Source organism: Sus scrofa, chromosome 6, assembly GCF_000003025.6.
Source record: "Sus scrofa isolate TJ Tabasco breed Duroc chromosome 6, Sscrofa11.1, whole genome shotgun sequence".
In the NCBI taxonomy this organism is placed as follows: domain Eukaryota; kingdom Metazoa; phylum Chordata; class Mammalia; order Artiodactyla; family Suidae; genus Sus; species Sus scrofa.
In genome coordinates, this window is record NC_010448.4 from 112436039 (window position 1) to 112455448 (window position 19410).

A 19410-nucleotide genomic window follows, 5' to 3' on the forward strand; every position below is an offset into this window, starting at 1 on the left:
AGAAACAGACAAACTGATGGCATCAAACACACTGGCGAGAAGAAATATAAAAAGACCACATCGAAAAACTGTGTCTGGGCCACCAAGGCACCGAGGTGCAACAAGGCAGAAAAACCATAAAGGCTTGTGATCACAATACTAGGCAACCGTGGAGGGTATAAGGACACTGGGAACATTCATTATAGAAGACAGAGACTATATCATAGAAAGCCCAGTGGAATCGGAAAATAGAAATTGGGGCCTTAGAGGCATGAAGGTCAGTTTTCTAGACAATTGGGTTTCGCAGAAAACCTCATTTCCTGATGATGCATTCGTGTTGAGGCTCTACACCCGAGATAATACAGTGACCGTATTTAATTACATACCATTGTCAGAAGCAAGGAAAGTAGCATTATATATATTGTTTTTCACATTTGGTGATTCTCTGTCCAAAACGGCAATGGTAGTTATCTGTCCATTCACAGGATCTATTTTTAGCCAGTTGGCTGGATCGGATAATTTTGTGTACCTGCAAAATAAAAGCACAATAAGTTTAATTTTTTTTTAATAGGTTTCATTCCAAAAGCAACCAGCTCATTAACTTACATTTTTGGAGATACAGTTGGACATACAGTTTTAACATGGGGAAGTATTTCTGCACCAGTGGTTTGGGGAGGCATATCAAGGTTCTGTCTGCATGAGCAGGCATGCAGGAAACATGACGTAAGTGTTCCAGGGAAAAGAACAAGAGTCCAGTCTCCCTACTGTGAGTTGGGGTTAATGACGGATGTCTCTCTCTCTCTTTTTTTTTTTTTTTTTTTTTTTTTTTGCATATGGAAGTTCTCAGGCTAGGGGTCGAATCAGAGCTGTAGCACTGGCTTATACCGCAGCCACAGCAACACAGGATCTGAGCCACATCTGCGGCCTACACCACAGATCATGGCAACACTGGATCCTTTATCCACTGAGCAAGGCCAGGGGTTGAACCCACATCCTCATGGATACTAGTCAGGTTTGTAACCCCCTGAGCCACAACGGAAACCCCAATAGATCTCATTTTAAGCTGTTATAGAGTTCTTAAGATAGTAGTGGTGCAGATAAAGCTCAAATGCATCTTCTGAGTGAGCAGAAGCCCTAAGGCAGAGGGCTTAAGCTAAATTATAACAGAAGTTGAATTTTCTATCACAGAACACTCCTAAAACACTCTCATGGGAGAGAAACCTCCACCCCCAATCCCTTTCTTCCTAGGATTTTCCACCTGGGCCAAGCCTCAGAACTACACCCTTCAAGGGCAGCCCCACGGTCTGAGTCTGTATGAAGCAGATCAATCTGTGACAGTGTCTCCTTCTTTTTCAATCTGGGGTTGGGGAATGAGCTTTTCAACCTGGGATAACTCATATACAAACTGGAGACCATACCCCATGCTTTGAGAGGTAAAAAGCTGCAGGCATTCAGTACACCTATTCATTAGCTATTTATCTATCCTGATTTCAACATACAGGGAAATAGAGAAGATATACATTTTTCTGTTAGCAGCAATTCTGAAAGAAGTTCAATAAAATATGAACTAATTTAAAAAATTACCATCACCAGCAGTGGATAATAGTCATGTGGGGTGTGCTCCGCCAACCATCTACTCCCCCATCAGGAAGGATAAATTAGATTTTGCTGAGGTTGGAAATCTTTCCAGATATGTTTTATAAGTCCTATAACTACTGCACAGGTGAGAGATGAAAATAATTAGCTCTTATATCTTGGTTTTGGCATAAGTTTTCTTTTCTTCCTGATGTGTGCAGAAGAGATAAATGTTATATGCTTCTGAGAGTTCCCTATTTACTCACAGTGAAAGCTTTGTGTGATGGTTGGCATAAAAGTGCAGGCAAATTATTAAAGATTAAAAAAAAGGAATCTGAGAACTTCTGTGTTTTCAACTAATACACAAGCAGCTTCGTTCTTATATTTCCTACCTAATATACTCATTGATCTACTGAAGAAACTTCATCAAAGAAATAAAAATAATCTTGGAGTTCCTGTTGTGGCTCAGCAGAAACAAACCGTACTAGGATCCATGAGGATTTGGGTTCAATCTCTGGCCTCACTCAGTGGGTTAAGGATCTGGCATTGCCATGAGCTGTGGTGTAGGTCGCAGACCTGGCTCAGATCTGGTGTTGCTGTGGCTATGGAGTAAGTCAGCAGCTGTAGCTCCAATTCAACCCCTAGCCTGGGAACTTCCAAATGCCATGACTGCGGCCCTAAAAAAAGCAAAAAAAAAAAAAAAAACCAAAAAGTCCTGTAATATGTAGTTCGGGTTCCAATGATAACATCTTATTCAAATGGTAAATAAATGTATGTCCAGCATAGAACATACTGTAAATTACAAGAACAGCAGAAATCACATTTGATACCTAATATTTTGCTGCATATATCGATCTGGGTCCTGAGCAGTGAACGTTGTTAACATGGTACCAGTGTGAAGGCCTTCTTCTTGGCGGATGATCTTAGGATTTGGGGCAAAATAAGGGTTTTCATTCACATCAATAACTGTGACAGACACAGTTGCAGTTGACTGAGGTGGGTGCTGAATACCCTTGGCTAATGGCACTTGATTTTCTGCAGCAACAGTAAGGACAAACATCCTATTTGTTTCAAAGTCGATTGGCTGGAAAAATAAAAAAAAATTTTTTTGAAAGAGAAATCATATTTTTGTAGGCAATAGGAATATCTGCATTCTGCAATTTATTCTTCTCTTAACTCCATTTCTAAAACATTACTTTTTCATTCACTATACCATAGGTTCCTTTCAAATTTCTGCAAAACAAACATTAGCTGGTTAATGATTAAAATATTTATTGCAATTTAACTTAATAATATAAGATATTTATATATCTTGGCCATTTCAAAGATATGTGTTCACAAAATAGTATTTATTACTACTGTACATTGCATTTATTTAGCTGCATCTAAGAACTTCATTATTCTTAAGAAAAGCACTGTTAACCAAAAATTTAAAAATACTAAATAATCTGAGGTCAAGCGGGAATGTGATGGTCTAGATCATACAAGCCAACATTGGTACAAAGACTATTTCTCATCCAGGAAAGCTTTTATCAGTCTGCAATGAAGTGGACAAAATACAATCAAAAACTAGAAAATGTGATTTTTTTTTTTATAAAGCTAAACTTACTCTACTTAAAAGTATCATTCGTAATTTGAAGCAATTGTTTTAGAATACACACATATATACACTTCAAAAAATAATCATGTTTGATAGGTGGAAGGACTTTTTGTTTTTTCCTTAGGTAGCAGATTAAAACTCCGGCTTTTTTTTTTCCAAAATAATTTTGGGTATTTTACCAGTCTGTGAAACTTCCAAATCTAAGAACATCTCTCTGGATAAAGGAAATGCATAAATCACCCGTCCTGTAAATATAAATTTCCAATGTTTCACTGAATCCCACTGTTGATAGAAAATTTACCTAGAGTCAAGTGACCAGTCTGGACTTTTCCTTTTAAATCCCCTGATCCTCTTGTAGCAGAGGCTCTAGAATCGTGATTGTGTATAATAATGTGAAAAAAAAGAGCCAGAAGCATTCCGAGGGCATCCTGGGGAGTCTAAGAACGACCAATCGCAGAAGCTAATGAGAAAGCCACCATATCAGCACAGACCACACCAGTTTCCTCAACAACTGCCTCCTTACCTCTCCATAGTTTTTTTTTTTCCTCTCTCTCTCTCTTAAAATCCCCAGTTTAACTTCCCTTTCTGAATTATTTTAAACAAGACAGCAAAGTAGCCAGGAAATAAGACAGAATTCTTTTGCATGAGTGCATTAGCCACATGAAACATCCCTGACAGCATTTATTTATGCTAAGTGCTAAGACCTTTAATGTGTATTAAGCTTATTTATTAAGTCCAACGTGAGGGCTTGGGTACCAGTCATCTCCTCACTTTCTGCATGAGAAACCTGTAAAAAATCTGTCAGGTTGATACCACTACAAAGGGCAGAGCTAGGATTCAAATACAGACAGTCATGCTCTTGATCATTATGCCGTGTTCCGAGAATTTCCAACCCCTGCCTCATGGGGTAAATTCCCATTCTACTAACACACAAATAAAATTCTTGGCAAGTGACACCTCATTGCACCTTTCTCTCTAAGGCCAACATTTGGGTTCACTTACAAATCAAGAGTGTTGGGATGGGAGGCAAGGAAGCAAATCTTTTCACTGGGTGGCTCAAGAGAAGAAATGTCCACTTTATGTTTTAAAATTTTTGCCTTTTTTTTTTTTTTTTTTTTTTTTTTAAAGCGCTGCACCTGCAGCATATGGAAGTTCCTGGGCCAGGGGTTGAATCAGAACTGCAGCTGCCGGCCTACTTCATAGCCACAGCAACGCCAGATCAAACAGAGTCTGTGACCTACACCACAGCTCACAGCAATGCCGGATCCTTAACCCACTGATAGAGGCCAAGGACTGAACCCACATCTTCATGGATACTAGTCAGGTTCATAACCAGCTGAGCCACGACGAGAACTCCCTAGACGTTCACTTTAAAGAGCTTTTCCACTAGCACTGTCCCTTTGGGACACTTGACATTCCTTTTACTTCCAGTCCTCAGTTTTGCTTTTATTTATTTATTTATTTATTGACAATAAAGATCTTAGAAGAACCAATTTCTTAAAGTCTTGAAAATAGCATTTAAAAACAGCAGAGTAAATCCAAAACCTCTTAAAAGCATAGGCCTTCTGCTTGCCTGCATTCATCCCATTTCACTTCTGTGATGTTTTCTGGTTTGTTCCCTGAGCCAATACTCTAACAGCAACCTGTAGACATAAGAATAGTGGGTGGGGATTATCCTTCCGAACAGCTACCCACTGGCCATCAAAACTCCACAATGTGACATATCGCTGGCACATCCACTCCGATGACAGTAAACACTACAGAGGGCTGTCCTGTCTTCGGATTGTTAAAACTGTCCACACTGATTGAAAAACAATCATATTCTAGGGATAAAGTGAGGATCTCTATGTTGGCCTCAGCGTCAGCATAACTGAAAAAATAACAAGGATGACTCTTCCAAATATATCAACTTCCAGATTTAGAGACATTTGAAAGAAAAACATCCTCTTTGTAAGCACAGAGCACTCCACCCAATATTCTGTGATCATCTATAGGGGAAAAGAATCTGAAAGAGAATGGATATGTGTATATGCATGACTCAATCACTTTTTTGTATAGCAGAAATGATCAAAACCTTGTGAGCAGACTTCAATAAAACTTTTTTTTAAAAAAAGGAAAAGATCAAACATCATATGATTCAACAACAAACTACGGGGTAGGGGGCATATGCCAGTCCCTGCAGAGTGACTGTCAGCCCATCAGCCCATCAGCTCATCAGCTCTCAGATTATCACACTTACTTTTACTACGGTGACTAAGCCGTCGTTGCTGTTGGGGTCGGTCTGAATGGCAAACCGGCCAGTGGGATCCCCACCGCTGATTCTGTAGACCGCGTTCCAGGCCGGTGTATGGGGCTGGTCCTTATCTGTCACTGTCAGATTAGCTACTATGACATCCACCCTGTTTTCAGGGACCTCGCCGTAGAACTACAAGAAAAGACGAAGCTGAGTCAGAGGAGCAACGGGGACCCTGAAGGACAGCATGTCTTGATGACCACACGGCCCTGAGTTTACTGCCCCATTAAATCTTTACTATCCATACTAAACAAGGAGATTAGTAATGCAGGTAATCACAGCATTTATGTTGGACTTTAAAAATAATGTAACTTTTGTCGACCGTCAGTTTTTTTTTCCAAATTATGTTAGAGTTTCATTAATATTAAAATTAGCCTTCTTTGGAGAGTATCTGGGTGATTCACAGAGGACTACTCTGAAGGAAATCATTTTACTCAAGAGATCATCATTATATGCTGACGAAGTGGCATAAATCCGTCATGTGGCTTGAGGACCTGAAGCTATTTATAAATGTTTTGTTCCACCAGCACAAAGGTTTTTGAGGGCATTTCTTCCAGGCAGCATGTTTGAACAACTTTATCAGTGGACTTGGAGAGGACAGAAAAAAAACAAATTACTCTGGAGCCTTATTTAAAACCCTGGGGTAAGTGACAGAAAACGCTGGAGTCGATAATCATTGGACAGTGAGGTGAAGCAAGTTCCAGCTCTATTTAAGGCATTTATGATTCATGATAAAACTTCTCAGTAATGGACCACGGGCCTCAAGTTCCGTGAGTGACAGTCTGGACTTACTGTCATGGCAGTAAACTCTGGAGGATTGTCATTGACATCTGTCACCGTGATGACAGCCGTGGCTGTGTTGGAAAGGCCATACGTGGGATTGCCTTCCATATCTGTGGCTTGAATTATTAACGTATACTGCTGCACTTTCTGCAAAGACATAAAGGTAACAACTTAAATGAAACTAATTCCTCAGGAAGACGTAACAGTTGTTCTGTAAATGGCTCTTTCATAGACACAAAAAGCACAGCTTCATTCACCCTGATTAACATTGCTCGAAATTTCCCAAGGGGAGTTTACTTTAACTTGTGGAAGCACAGGTCTGGTCCTTGTCTGGAGAGATTTAACTCTACGTTGTCACCTCTACTGGCAGAAAGGGAAGATGTGGCAGATGTGTGAAATTCACTGCTAAGCCGAAGCTTCCATCTAGTTTCACCCTTTCTTTGCCTTCTGAACTTCACGACATTGTCATCCAGCATCCAAGTCATGTGGTTTCTATTTACTTTCTCATATGTTAATTTCTACCCAGTTTGGGATGCTAAAAACAATAAAGAAGCTTGAGAGGGAGAAGAAGGCATATAGAATTCATAAAATACATATGCTTTCCTTTTATATATTCTTTCTTGTACTTTCGATTATACCAAGATTGATACAATACAGTCTCGTAATTTCCGTTAATGTACACTATTCACAATTATATAGGAGATAGACATTGTTAAATGAAGTCAAAACCAAATTAAAGGGCTTCTGTTTATATCCTTCATTTTGGAACACAGCAGTTATTTAATAGCTGCATACTCAACAGACTGCTATTTAGGCATAATACCCATCATGTCCACAGACCTATCGTGGCTATGGATGCACTTTTTTTTTTTTTTTGTCTTTTTGCCTTTTCTAGGGCCGCTCCCGTGGCATATGGAGGTTCCCAGGCTAGGGGTCGAATCGGAGCTGTAGCCCCCGGCCTACACCACAGCCCCATGGCAACGCCAGATCCTTAACCCACTGAGCAAGGCCAGGGATCAAACCCAAAACCTCAGATTAGTTAACCAGATTCCCAGATTCGATGGGAACTCCTGGATGCACTTTCAGATAGACTGTTATATCAAAGAGGCATCAATGCTTTCAAATTCCAGATTGAATTTTTCAAAGGGGAGCCAAATTCAGCTCTAGCGTTTCTAAGAGAAAATCCTGAGTCTAACTAACAAAGTTTTATATTAGAAAAACCTAAACAAAACGAATAGCTAAGATCCTCTGAATTCTCTGTGGATATTGGCACTGATAAAAAAAAAAAATAGAGATCATTGAAAAATGTTAAAACATCCTCAACAACAAAACTCACGTCATCCTACAAAAAATAAACAGTCACTGCAGTGAGTAATTTTCTCTAATTCTAAATATAGCCAACATTATGAACGGCCACTCTTGAGGGGTTTTTGGAGCTTAGAGAAAACAGACACAAATTGTAGCTTTTGCTTTAGTTGTTAGTGGGAAGAGGAAGACAAAGAAAGGAGTAGGAGGGAAAGTCAAGCCTCACACATTCAATTTTTAGTCTCTGTCCACCCAGATGCCAATCTCTAGCAGTTATTTATTTCCGTTTCTTTTCCTTTGTCTTTTTAAAAGAAAAGCATCCTACTTTTTTTTTTTTCCTTTTTTTTCAAATGGCTGCACCAGTGGCCTATGGAAGCTCCTGGACCAGGGGTTCAATTCAAGTCACAGCTAACGGAATGCTGGATCTTTTAATGCACTGCACTGGGCTGGGGATCGAACCCCTGCCTCTGTAGTGACCTGAGCTGCTGCGGTTGGATTCTTAACCCACCGAACTACATGGGGAACGCCTAATATACTTTTTTGATTGAAAAAACAAACAAACAAACAAACAAACAAAAGAATAGTGTGGGTTGAACCATTTTAACTTTTCTTAACCTGTAACCCCTCATCATAATGCTTACACAGGCTAAACTATTGCTCAGTGATTTCCTTTCCCAGTCAAGAGTGTCATTTCAGCTTAATGCTCTCATGGGTAGTGAGAGAATTTTGTCAGGCATTCAGTTCAGCCTCCCAGCTGAAAGTCATGAAAATAAAAATTTGTTATGACTTTGAAATACCATTTTTCTTGGCTGCTATTTGCAGAAACAGATGAACATGCTCAAAAAAGAAAAAAAAAAGGAATTTTTAAGGATAAGAAACTCACATAGATAAAGTCTGGAGCTAAGTCCTTTGTTAATATCACCTTTACAATGATCTTCAGAATTATATAAGCATAATATGTACAGTGTTTCACAAAGCTGGAATATTGGGATCAATAGCTAATACTTGAAATTTCCTGTTGTTTCAAACTTGTCTTGAGATCTCTTAGTAACTAAATAACATTGTTATTTCTGAAGTATAATGTTGCATCAAGTAAGAAAGTACAAAACAAAACACCAACTTGGTAAATAATATAATCTCCATTTCTAACTGTCTGGTTGGTAAAATGCTTTTACATTTAGTAAGGAAGATGTGACAGCCTATGTTTTAGACAATCAAACTATTTAGTGTTTCTTTCCTAAGTCACTGGGCATCTGGTTCTGAGTGACTGACATTTAGATTTCATAAGAATTTGACTTCTTCTCCTCATAGTCCCAGCGCTGATCAAGGGGACTTGGCTTAAAAACGTTTCCTCCCTTTCTTGTCTAGAAAGGATAAAATCTTAATCCCTCTGTTGGCTGTCAGTCCTTCCAACTCTGTGATGCACCCTTCTTACCAAAGCTCTCACCTTCCATTCACTCACCCCATACCTTGAACTGTCTGTATTTATCGTCAATTGCATACCACATCCCTGCACCACTGCACTGGGCATATTCCTCTGTGGTTCTTAACTGGGGTGACTTTGCCTACCTCACCCCCCCCAACCCAATCTCCCTTAGGGGATATTTGCCGGTATCTTGAGACATTTCTGGTTGTTGCAAGGGGTCGGTGCTACTGACATCTAATGGGTAGAGGCCACTGATGCTTCTGAACTCTGTATGATGCACCAGACAGGCCCCCACAACAGAGACTTATCCAAAATGTCAATAATGCCCAGGTGGAGAAACCCTGGCCCAGAATACCCTTCCCCCTTAATCTGAGCCTGGCAAACACAAAGCTTGAAGTCAGCTCATGTCTGACTTCTGAAAGCCTCCGAAGAGCTGTTTGTGTCCTCAGGACACACTTCTATCACTGTTTCTAGTTTACAAGGCTGTTAGGAGTCCATCTGTCTGTCCCCCCTGGCTATGTACACACATACGCACGCCCCTCCCCAGGGTCACTGCTTTGCAGATGTCTGTGTCCCTGGAACATAGAGTAAGCATGCAATAAATGCTTCTGAATTTATAACTGGATGGATGAATGTTTCAGAAATTTTGGCCTTGCATTACATTCTACCAATCATTTCAGATTCGGGAAGAAAACATCTTCTTATTTACTTGGCTAGCTATCATTTATTCATTAAAACATATACAGGGAGCATAAACTAGCTCACTGTTTCCCAAACTACGAAGCTGATTCATATACCATGTCCCCAGTTCTGCCCTGGCGGCCTATTACTACACCATGAGTCACTTACTATTTATCTTGACATTAACTCCCTTTTAAAAAACAATTTGTTATAAAAGTACTGTTATAGGAAAAGCAGCCTCTCTTGCCATAAATATAACTGTAAAAATAAACACAATACAATACTTGTGCTCTGGCAGTCTCTCCTTGATGGCACAATATCTGAAAGACTTGGGGCCTCTGATTTCCCCTAGAGGCTTCCCTATGTGTATCAATTAATCATTAGACCCCTGTATTATACTTCTGAAATGCTGAACTAGAGTGCTTTAAGGAAATGCAGAGGTGAGAACATACAATCACCTATTGGGCACTCATTTAATCAAAGTCTCCTGGAGGCGGGCAATGGGTAGTATTTACTTGGATAAAATGATGAACAAAACCAGAGATGACTTTGCTGCCATTAGGCAAAAGAGACAAATATTAATGGATCCCAGGACCAAATGTGCAACACAACCACAGTTAAGAATAGGAAGAAGCGATGGAAAACGCCTTTCCTAGGGGCATATGCAGCAGTCCTCCGAGCCTGGATGAAGAAATGAATGCAAGATGCATTCTGGGGGTCAACTGAGAGGAACTTGCTGACTCAATAGATGAGTGGTAGGAATGCAGTGCACAGTAAAGGGAAGTGGGCCACGATCTTGGGAAGCTGGTGGCATTGGTCGCATGAAGTAGGAAATTCATTAGGAAGCACAGATTTAGGGAGATGATGAGTTTGCTTTTGGATGCACTGAGTTAGGGGATAGACAAGTGGGTAATAACCTTTCATGAGAAGGGAACCAGTGAGGGAAGTGCAGGTTTGTGACCCTGTTCAAATTCTTAAATGCAAAGTCCCAATTACCTCAACCATGAAATGGGGCTGACAGTACAATCTAGCTTCGAAGTTTGTAGACAAACATTTTTTATGTAGGCTTACAGTATGCTGACATTATTCTAAGGGACTTGATAAATACATAATTGTACACAAACACATATGCATATATAACATTTACTGAGATCGAGCACTATGTGCCAGGCACATAAGGCCTCAAAATAAACCTATAAGGCAGGTGGCCCATTTTCATTTTGCTTTTTAGAGCTGTACCTGTGGCATATGGAGGTTCCCAGGCTAGGTGTCGAATTGGAACTGCAGCTGCTGGCCTACGTCACAGCCACAGCAACACAGGATCCGAGCCATGTCTGCGACCCACATCACAGCTCACAACACCAGATCCTTAACCCACTGAGTGAGGCCAGGGATTGAACCCGCATCCTCATGGACACTAGTTGGGTGTTTAACCCCCTTAGCCACAAAGGGAACTCCAGGTGGCCTGATTTTACAGATGAGAAAACCAAAGCTTCAGGAAGCCCATCCACTGACACTCAGCTCTAAGTAGCAGAGAAAAGATTTAAATCCACATCGCTCTGAGTCCAGAGTCTGTACCACTACTTGTTGTACTGTATTAGTGAGTGCCCTCCAAGCAAGTGGGGATAGATGCCAGGCACGAGTGCATCCAGAGTGGGGAAGCAGGTGCAAAGCCAGAGTCCCAGGAGACTGGAAGGAGTGGGAGGGGCATATGAGTGTGGGCTGCCCTTGTGGGGATTCTGGTGTTGACATGAAGGGGGAAATTTAATAACTTGAACATTTCCTCTGGTTCCTGTTCAGGGTGAAAGAAGAGGCACACATGGACATCACTGGATGTCAGGAGCTAGAAGCGAGACATAATGTCTATGTCACATAGTCTCTGTGTATCTAGAAGTACACAGACCACTGTGAGTACCCAACGGAGGGGCTGAGGACTGCATTTCAAAGAGCAAGGAAGAGCCTGCTCTAGAGAGATGGGAAAAGGATCATCAGGCCAAGGAAACACCAGATACAGAAGAATTGAGAAGTTCAGATTTGCACAAGGACTGACAGGCGGTTGGAGGGGCAGAGGGCATCACCTGCTTCCAAGCAGGATGTAAGGAATCCTAGGTGCTTAGGCTAAAGAAGGCTTTGGGACGAGTGTCCTAGAGGGTCTGGAGTGTCACGTTAAAGAGCTCTGACTTGAGGCTGTGGGCTGTGGAGAGCCCTTTGGCCAAAGGGGAGACTCGGTTGGGGCTTATGAAGGGACCTGTGGGGTTTGTAGGCAAGAACTTGCAGAGAAGGAAAGACGAAGAGCACAGAAAACAGGAGAACACTCATGTGGGATAGAACAAGGAACTGAGGGCACGGGCGAACCATAATTTCACTTGGAGAACAGGAAATATAATTCTCTGCCATGAGAAAAACTATGATGAGAAGTCAAAGTGATGCTGCCACCCACTAGATGCTGAGAATGGATTTATGATGGTGGTGGGGAAAACGGTAGCTAATATGTATTGGACATTGTGCTGAATGTTTTATGCCTCATGTTACTTAATCTTTACAACCATCCCATGAAGTAGATATAACATTATTACCCCATTTACAGATGGGGGAGTTGGGGTGTCAGGTTAATACACCAAAGGTCAAAAAGCCCATAACAGGCAAAGCCAGAGATGAGCACATAAAAGCTGGAAAAAAGAAGAAGATGTCAGGAATGGGTACCACCAAGTCACGCGACAAGAAATCGGGTGGAGATTAAAAAGCTGAAGACTCAAAGACTCATATTGGGTTGTGATGATCATTATACAGCTATAAATGTAATAAAATCCATCAAGTAATTTTTAAAAAGATACAGTATTTTAAAAATGAAATATAACATTATAAATCAACTATACTTCACTTAAACAATAAAGAAAATCTTAAAAAATTAAGAATTAAAAAAGCTGAAGACTCGAATATGAAAAAGAATCTATATATGTATAACTGGTCACTTTGCTCGGTGAAAATTAACACAACATTATAAATGAACTACCCTTCAATAAAATTTTTAAAAAAAAACATTGAAGACTGGCGAGTATGGCGGGTACAGCTTTGGGTCTGGAGAACCCGAAGAATTGGGGTTTTCTAAACCCGGAGACGGAAGGAGAATAACAGGTGGAAGCTCAGTAAAGCATTTCAATGATTAGGAGTTCAATCACTTAACGGTGTCCTTCATCCTGGGCGGATGACAACGGAAATGACTTTGGACAGAGAGAAAACTGTGAATTCTAATAGAAATAAAAGCATCCCCAGCCTGCATGAGGCCTGGAGAAGTCAGAGTAATTTATTCCCGGCCTCAGGCAGAATTATCATAAACCACCCAAGATAGATACATTTTCCCTATGTTAAATGACTTTCAGAAAAGGAAGGCTTTCCATAATTTTCCCTCGTAACTCACTGTTGTGTTTAATAATTTCACTGTCAAGAAGCTATTTCTCATACTATATCTAACCCATGATGCTCCAGGTTCAAATCCATGTCCACATTCATTTTATCAGGTCACAGGCAGCTGCTTCTGTCCACCTCGAACCATAATCACAAACATGGCCTGACTTCCCCTCTAAACTAAACACAGTCTCTTTGATTTTTAAACATGGTTGGTTGGCTTTGGTAAAACTGTCTTTCATTCCCAGTGCCTCTTGCTTGTCATAAAACAGCCAGGCTAAATGCGATAGGAGTATTTCTGTATGAAAACAAGTCCCATTTCTGTATCGCACAGTGAGAGTGTGACATGAAAGAGAAATATTAGGTTTCAGCTACACCTACTTAGTATGGGAGCAACCTGGCACTCTGGAGAGAATATTAAAAAGTATACCATATTCACATATAAAATATAGCACCCATGCTTATTTTTCTGACATTTAAAAATAGTATTTCACACAGTAATGAAAGAGGTAAAAAGACATACATGTTCCACATATCATGGAACAAAATGAACTACTGCAAACACTGAATTTCCACAATCTCTGCTGCGAAACATTCCTAGAGAAAGAACTGGCGACACCTGGGAGTTAATAGGTACACTGTCATAAGCATACATCCAACTCCTAAGTAAGGCTCTTGGCTCAGTTGTGAATTAAGTAATCTTGATTGGCTCATATTACTTTATTAAAGTGTTGCTAGCACTATCTTGTGTATATAATGAATTGCAATAGTAATGTTTCCTTCGATCCAATTCAAGTGAATGCTACTTACCAAGGCAAATAAAGCATCATATAAACCAACTCTTAAAATCCTTGTCAATAATATTTATTATGGTAGGTATAATGTTTCCTTTGAACATGCATACTATGAGGTCTCATTACTCTAAAAGCTGGCTCAGCCAGAAATCTACAAGCTCAGATCTCTATGAGTTGGCACTTTGATAATTCACTCACACAATGATTACTGATGGTCAATGATGACCTTGAGAATTTCTAAGAGTGGTCAGAACAGAATAGAGAAAGGGTGTAAAAAAATTCATTAAGGCTTCAGGAAAGGATATAAGCGAGACTTAAATGGCAACATGAATTAGAAGGTTCAAAATCCAGAAAACTGAGCAATACGTTCCTGGCAGAAGGAATCATGTGAACAAAACGCAGCAGTGTGCCAGGGCACGGTGGGCTGAGGTCTATCACAGTGAGATGACCCATCTGGAATACTCAGACTATGTATTCCTTCTCAGACTGTGACAGGACATGATATTTCAATATTGTCAACATTTCACGCCTTTGCGGCAAAATATTAAGCCAGAAGCGTGTTTCTCTGCATTTCTAACTTTAAAGGCTTGTCAGTAGAATGATGTTCTGGATGTTCAAACCTGTTAAATAAGTTAATCTTAAAGTGAAAGGAGGGAGATCATTTCTTTTGTACTAAACCAGGCTATCCTCAGAGGCCACCTGGAAAATTCATCACACGTTATTTGTAGCCTCTTAGAGATACGAATGCTAAAAATTATCCTGCATTTATGTACATTTTATTTGGGCATGATTTTTAATATAATTTCTCACAAAACCTTTGAATATGACGGAAGACAGAAAATGATAAGAATTCATTACCAAAGGGTCACTGGCTTAACTTAGTCAATAATCACACTAAATATTACATGGGCTAGCAATGATTTATCCAGCAGACATGCATCACTCAATCAACTACAAGTTCTGGAGAAAAGAGTACAACAGGTTTCCTTCTTTCTTTCCTTTTTTTTTTTTTTTGCTTTTTAGGGCCTCACCTGCAGCATATGGAGCTTCCCAGACTAGGGGGAGAACTAGAGCTATAGCTGCCAGCCTATGCCAGAGCCACAGCAACGTAGGATCCGAACCGCGTCTGCGACCTACACCACAGCTCACGGCAACGCTGGATCCTTAACCCACTGAGCGAGGCCAGGGACCGAATCCACAACCTCATGGCTCCTAGTTGGATTCATGTCGGCTGTGCCACAATGGGAACTCTTACAACAGTTTCTTAATGACAAGTCACCTTAGAATAGTATTCTGGAGATATTATTTGGAGACAAACTCTATGTGACACTGTGTACTTTTAAGATTACAAACAAATTCAAATACAGATTTCGGTTGGCTTACTTCTCTATCAAGTCCGGCGGCCACTGTGATAATGTCACCAGTCTCATTGTTGATTGTAAACATGTTGGGCGAGGGGGTGCTTGGAGCCTGGGACAGGATTCTGTACCTCAACATCCCATTGAGGGCGTTTGGATCGTCAGCATCAATAGCAGTGACCGTCATCACATATGTTCCTAGACACAGTATACATGGAAAATGAATGGTCACCCTTCACGTCAGGGTCTTTAAACAGACGGCGTATTTACCTGTTCCATCAATCTGCATTTCACTGTTTCAAAACAAACGATCATTCAAACTTAATGAAAAACACTACTGAGAAGAACAGTACTCACTTCAAAAAATATAAAACATGGTTTAGATGCTTGAAAGGAAAATTGTTAGAAAATTTTTGTATATATAGTCAACCTTTCCACATACTTTGAAGACAAATTCCCCATATGATTCAAAGAAAGCATCACTTTAGACCTCATTTATAGAAAATGCAAATAATAGGTAATGGAAATGCCACTGGAAACAAATTTTATGGCCACCGATACATGCCCTCGCCATATTAGTGGTGAGATGCATGAACACCTAAAAAGAAATGCTGAGCATAATTCCCCCCCATGTCTAAAAGAAAGCTGGGTGAGTAAGGACACACACTCCATTTACTGAGGTCATGAGGAAGCATTCTGGGCATGACTATTTTGGAACACTGAATAGGGGTTTGGCATTGTGGTCCATTATTTCCTAAGTGACTAAAAGAACACTGTAACAAACTCTGGGACTTCAATTTATTAGCTCTTGTGGAAAGGAAGTCTACAACAGCATGAAGATCGAATACATTCAAAGGAGATAGGCTGTGTAATTTCGAGGCAGGGAGAAAAGTAGTTACTGTTTAAGATGGTTCGTTCTCTGGGATCTTTGTAAGAACTGGATTATAAAGTGTTCCATCTCCAGCCTACCTTCTTCATGCGCATCCTAAACTCACTTCTACCTGAGTGCCTTTACAATGGCTGTTCCTTCCACAGGGTACATTCCCCCCAGCCCCCAGAATTAACTAAGGCTTGTTCACATAATTCAGAGCCTGTCCCTCTAAATAAGACACCCTATTTATGGGCCGACTTTGATTATTTTTCCCCAAAAAACTTTCTTGCACATTTGCTTATTTGCCTTTTATTTTTATCCTCTACTAGACTTTAAGCTCCAACAGGGCACAATGAGCTTGTCCCTGCTGTATCCAGGGTCAGAACAGTACCCTGGCACACAGCGCATGCTCTGTACACATTTGTTGAATGAATGAATGGTTACAAAAAAGAAGTTTTGGACTCTTGAACCAAGATGGTGCTTAAGGGATTGCACTTAAGTTTCACTCAAAACTCATGACATTATCAAACGGTGCCTAGAAGGATGTTTTCAAACTTAGAGAACCACGGCAGAAATCGACTCGCGAAATGCCTTTACTTCTGATCATTGAGAGTCATTTATTTATGGGAGGCCTTGATGGGAATTTATGGTCAAATGCATAATGGGAATTTATGGTCAAATGCATAATAAATATTTCCATAAAAGTGCTTGGCCATTTTTGTGAAACAACACTTTTTAATAAAGTTAGGAAAAAAAAAAAATAGATGAAAAAAGACAGTGAATGGGTTTAAAAAAACCAAGACAACTTCCCCAGACAAAAAAGCACAATGTTTATTTATCTTTAGAATATACGTAGAAGCCTTTTGTTTTACTAAGGATATGTTTAACAGTACTCGATTTTTAAAATGCTCATGACTGCCGCTCTGAAATGTGACTCAAGATGGAGCCACAGATGGTTGAACTTCCTCCACAGGCCCTGTTGTCTCACCCCAGCTGCCCCATCCCCCCCCTGCTCTTCTGAGGAGACAGACAAGGGTATTCGGACCAGGAAAAGTGCCAGTTTAAGGCATAGCTGGTTATATCTTCAAATTCGCTTATGCACAAACTTCTATAGATGACGAAAGGAATATAGAACATAAGCTAAATGTCAAGGCTTTCTTAAAAACAATATTAAAATATAATTAATTGTCTCTCCAAACACCAAATCATCTCAGGAAAGCTGGCGAAATGTTTCCTTTTGCCATCTCTATGCCAACTGATTTTCTTGTCCATGAGTTTTTCCAACTCAATAGGCCTTTCTGGCCTCGCTATTCTCCTGTGACTGAAGTTTATAGGGTTTTTGGTACAAGAATCTAAAACCTTAGTCAAACATCACTTCACAATGGCGAGAGGCGTTTTGGCAACTGCTGTTTCTAGGCTGGGTCACTTTCCATGACATTAGTTTAAATACAAGGGCTGCAGGGGACAAGGGTCACCCTAAAAGTCAACATCTAGTGTAGCCAGGAAACAGCACTAAGTTGTCACCAAGCCCCCTCTCCGCTGTTAGTTTTGACTCACTGCCTGGCCCCAGGAGCACCAAGTGTTTTAAGACTCTCCAATTGTTTTAGGTGCTGCTATGACTTATAAAATCTGCACTTTAGGAACAGAAAGGATCATACAGATGTTATAGTAAGAGAATCAGATACTATAGCATATATTTTTTCAAAGGTGGAAAAAGTTATAGTGGGCCCTAGAGGGATATTTTTTCTGTTTTCTCTCTGAAATCCAATTTTCCTTAAGTTTCCCCTTTTCCCTAAAAGCGGTAGGAATGAAAGAAAACGCTCACACGATTTCTCCTTATTTTGCTATATAAGCACATATATACAATAGTGCTGGGTTACACTACACGTTCTCAAGCAATCTCCAAATTGTGATCTTCAAACTTACCAGGCTTGGATCCCTCGGGAACCGTGCCATTCCACACCTGGTGTAGGAACTCAGGTCTGTTATCATTCATGTCAATAACATTGATGACGATGTCAATGGGGTTTTCCACTTGATTCCCATTAATATCCACGGCATGTGCCCTCAACTGCAAAGGTAATTAGAAAACAAAACATTTAACAGATTTATGTCTCAAGGAAAAAGATAAAATACACCCTAACCATGCTACCAAAACGGCACGTATGGACCACAAAAGCTCCACATCCCATCAAAATTAAAGTTAGCCAAATTCTATATAATTAGGGGAGAATTAGCAGAAAAAGTTTCTGCCTGCTATTGGCCAGGCTTCCTGCTCAGAGCTCTATGGATTTTAACTCAATCTATATACAAAAGAGTTAGGTAAAACTCATCTGCATTTGAAGGCAAGGCAACTGAGCTATAGAAAAGCTAAGTCACTTTATTCTATTGACAGAACCCCTATCCAAAGCCAGTTCTGTCCAGCTCTTAAATCCTTTCACTAAGTCTACCTAAATGAGCCAGGGTAATTAAAAATGTGCTACTTGGACAGAGTAGTCAGAGACATCAAGAGAACAAGAGAAAAGATGAGCATCTAGAAAGAATTAAGTGTGCACAAGAAATACTGACTCTTTTTTATTGTAAAAGTCATTTGTAAATATTAAAAGTACATCAGATAGTTGTTCCTCTCCCAAGGTTGAGTTCTCAGTATTAAAGTTATCCTAGAAAAGGCAAAAAGACAAAAAATAAAAATAAAAATAAAAACAAAAAAATAAAAAAATAAAGGTATCCTGCTATATTTTATCTTTGTCTTCCTTTTTGAACAAACACAATCACTTGGCTACTCTTGGCAAAATATCTTCAAAATCTTTTCATCCCTGACATAGAAAACCATTTCAATCTTTTCAAAAGCAGTGTAGTGTTCCATTGAATTGTTTCTTTTTAACTGAAATGCTTCTGTGGTTTTCTTGTTGAGTATGATGCTGGCTGCTGGCTGCTGGTGGATATGCTTTATCAATTTAAAGAGGCATCAACATATCTTTTTTTTTTATTTAGAGGATAACACATGAAACAATGTAAATTTTATTACACTGGCCTTTTCTTCAATACCTATGAAAAAAATCTCTTTTTCCCTGGACTTAATACATTTCATTACATTAATAGATTCTTAACACCGAACCATCTTTGCCATTCTACAATTAATTCTATTTTGTTATAGACATCACTTGCTTATATGAAAGTAGTAAGAATCGGGAGAGAAAGAATTTACCCCAACATTGACCTGAAAATATTTATTTCCTGAGTTTTAACCATACAAATTCAGACTGTGAGAATCTGTACAAAAGAGATATTTAGAATTTTCTGTATTGATATCTGTATTCATAAATTAGAGACTACTAGT

General features: G+C 39.8%; 1 protein-coding gene across 1 annotated transcript in view; it reads right to left on the reverse strand.

Moving 5' to 3' along the window:
• The window catches only part of CDH2 (cadherin 2), a 232361-nt gene that overhangs the window by 39326 nt on the left and 173625 nt on the right, over positions 1 to 19410 (reverse strand). Inside the window, exons 6-11 of the mRNA XM_021096205.1 lie at positions 17997 to 18141; positions 15225 to 15397; positions 6240 to 6377; positions 5394 to 5579; positions 2385 to 2638; positions 366 to 508 (exon numbers count right to left, since the gene is read on the reverse strand). Coding sequence (XP_020951864.1) covers positions 366 to 508; positions 2385 to 2638; positions 5394 to 5579; positions 6240 to 6377; positions 15225 to 15397; positions 17997 to 18141 — 1039 coding nt within the window. The remainder of the gene's footprint in view (positions 1 to 365; positions 509 to 2384; positions 2639 to 5393; positions 5580 to 6239; positions 6378 to 15224; positions 15398 to 17996; positions 18142 to 19410) is intronic.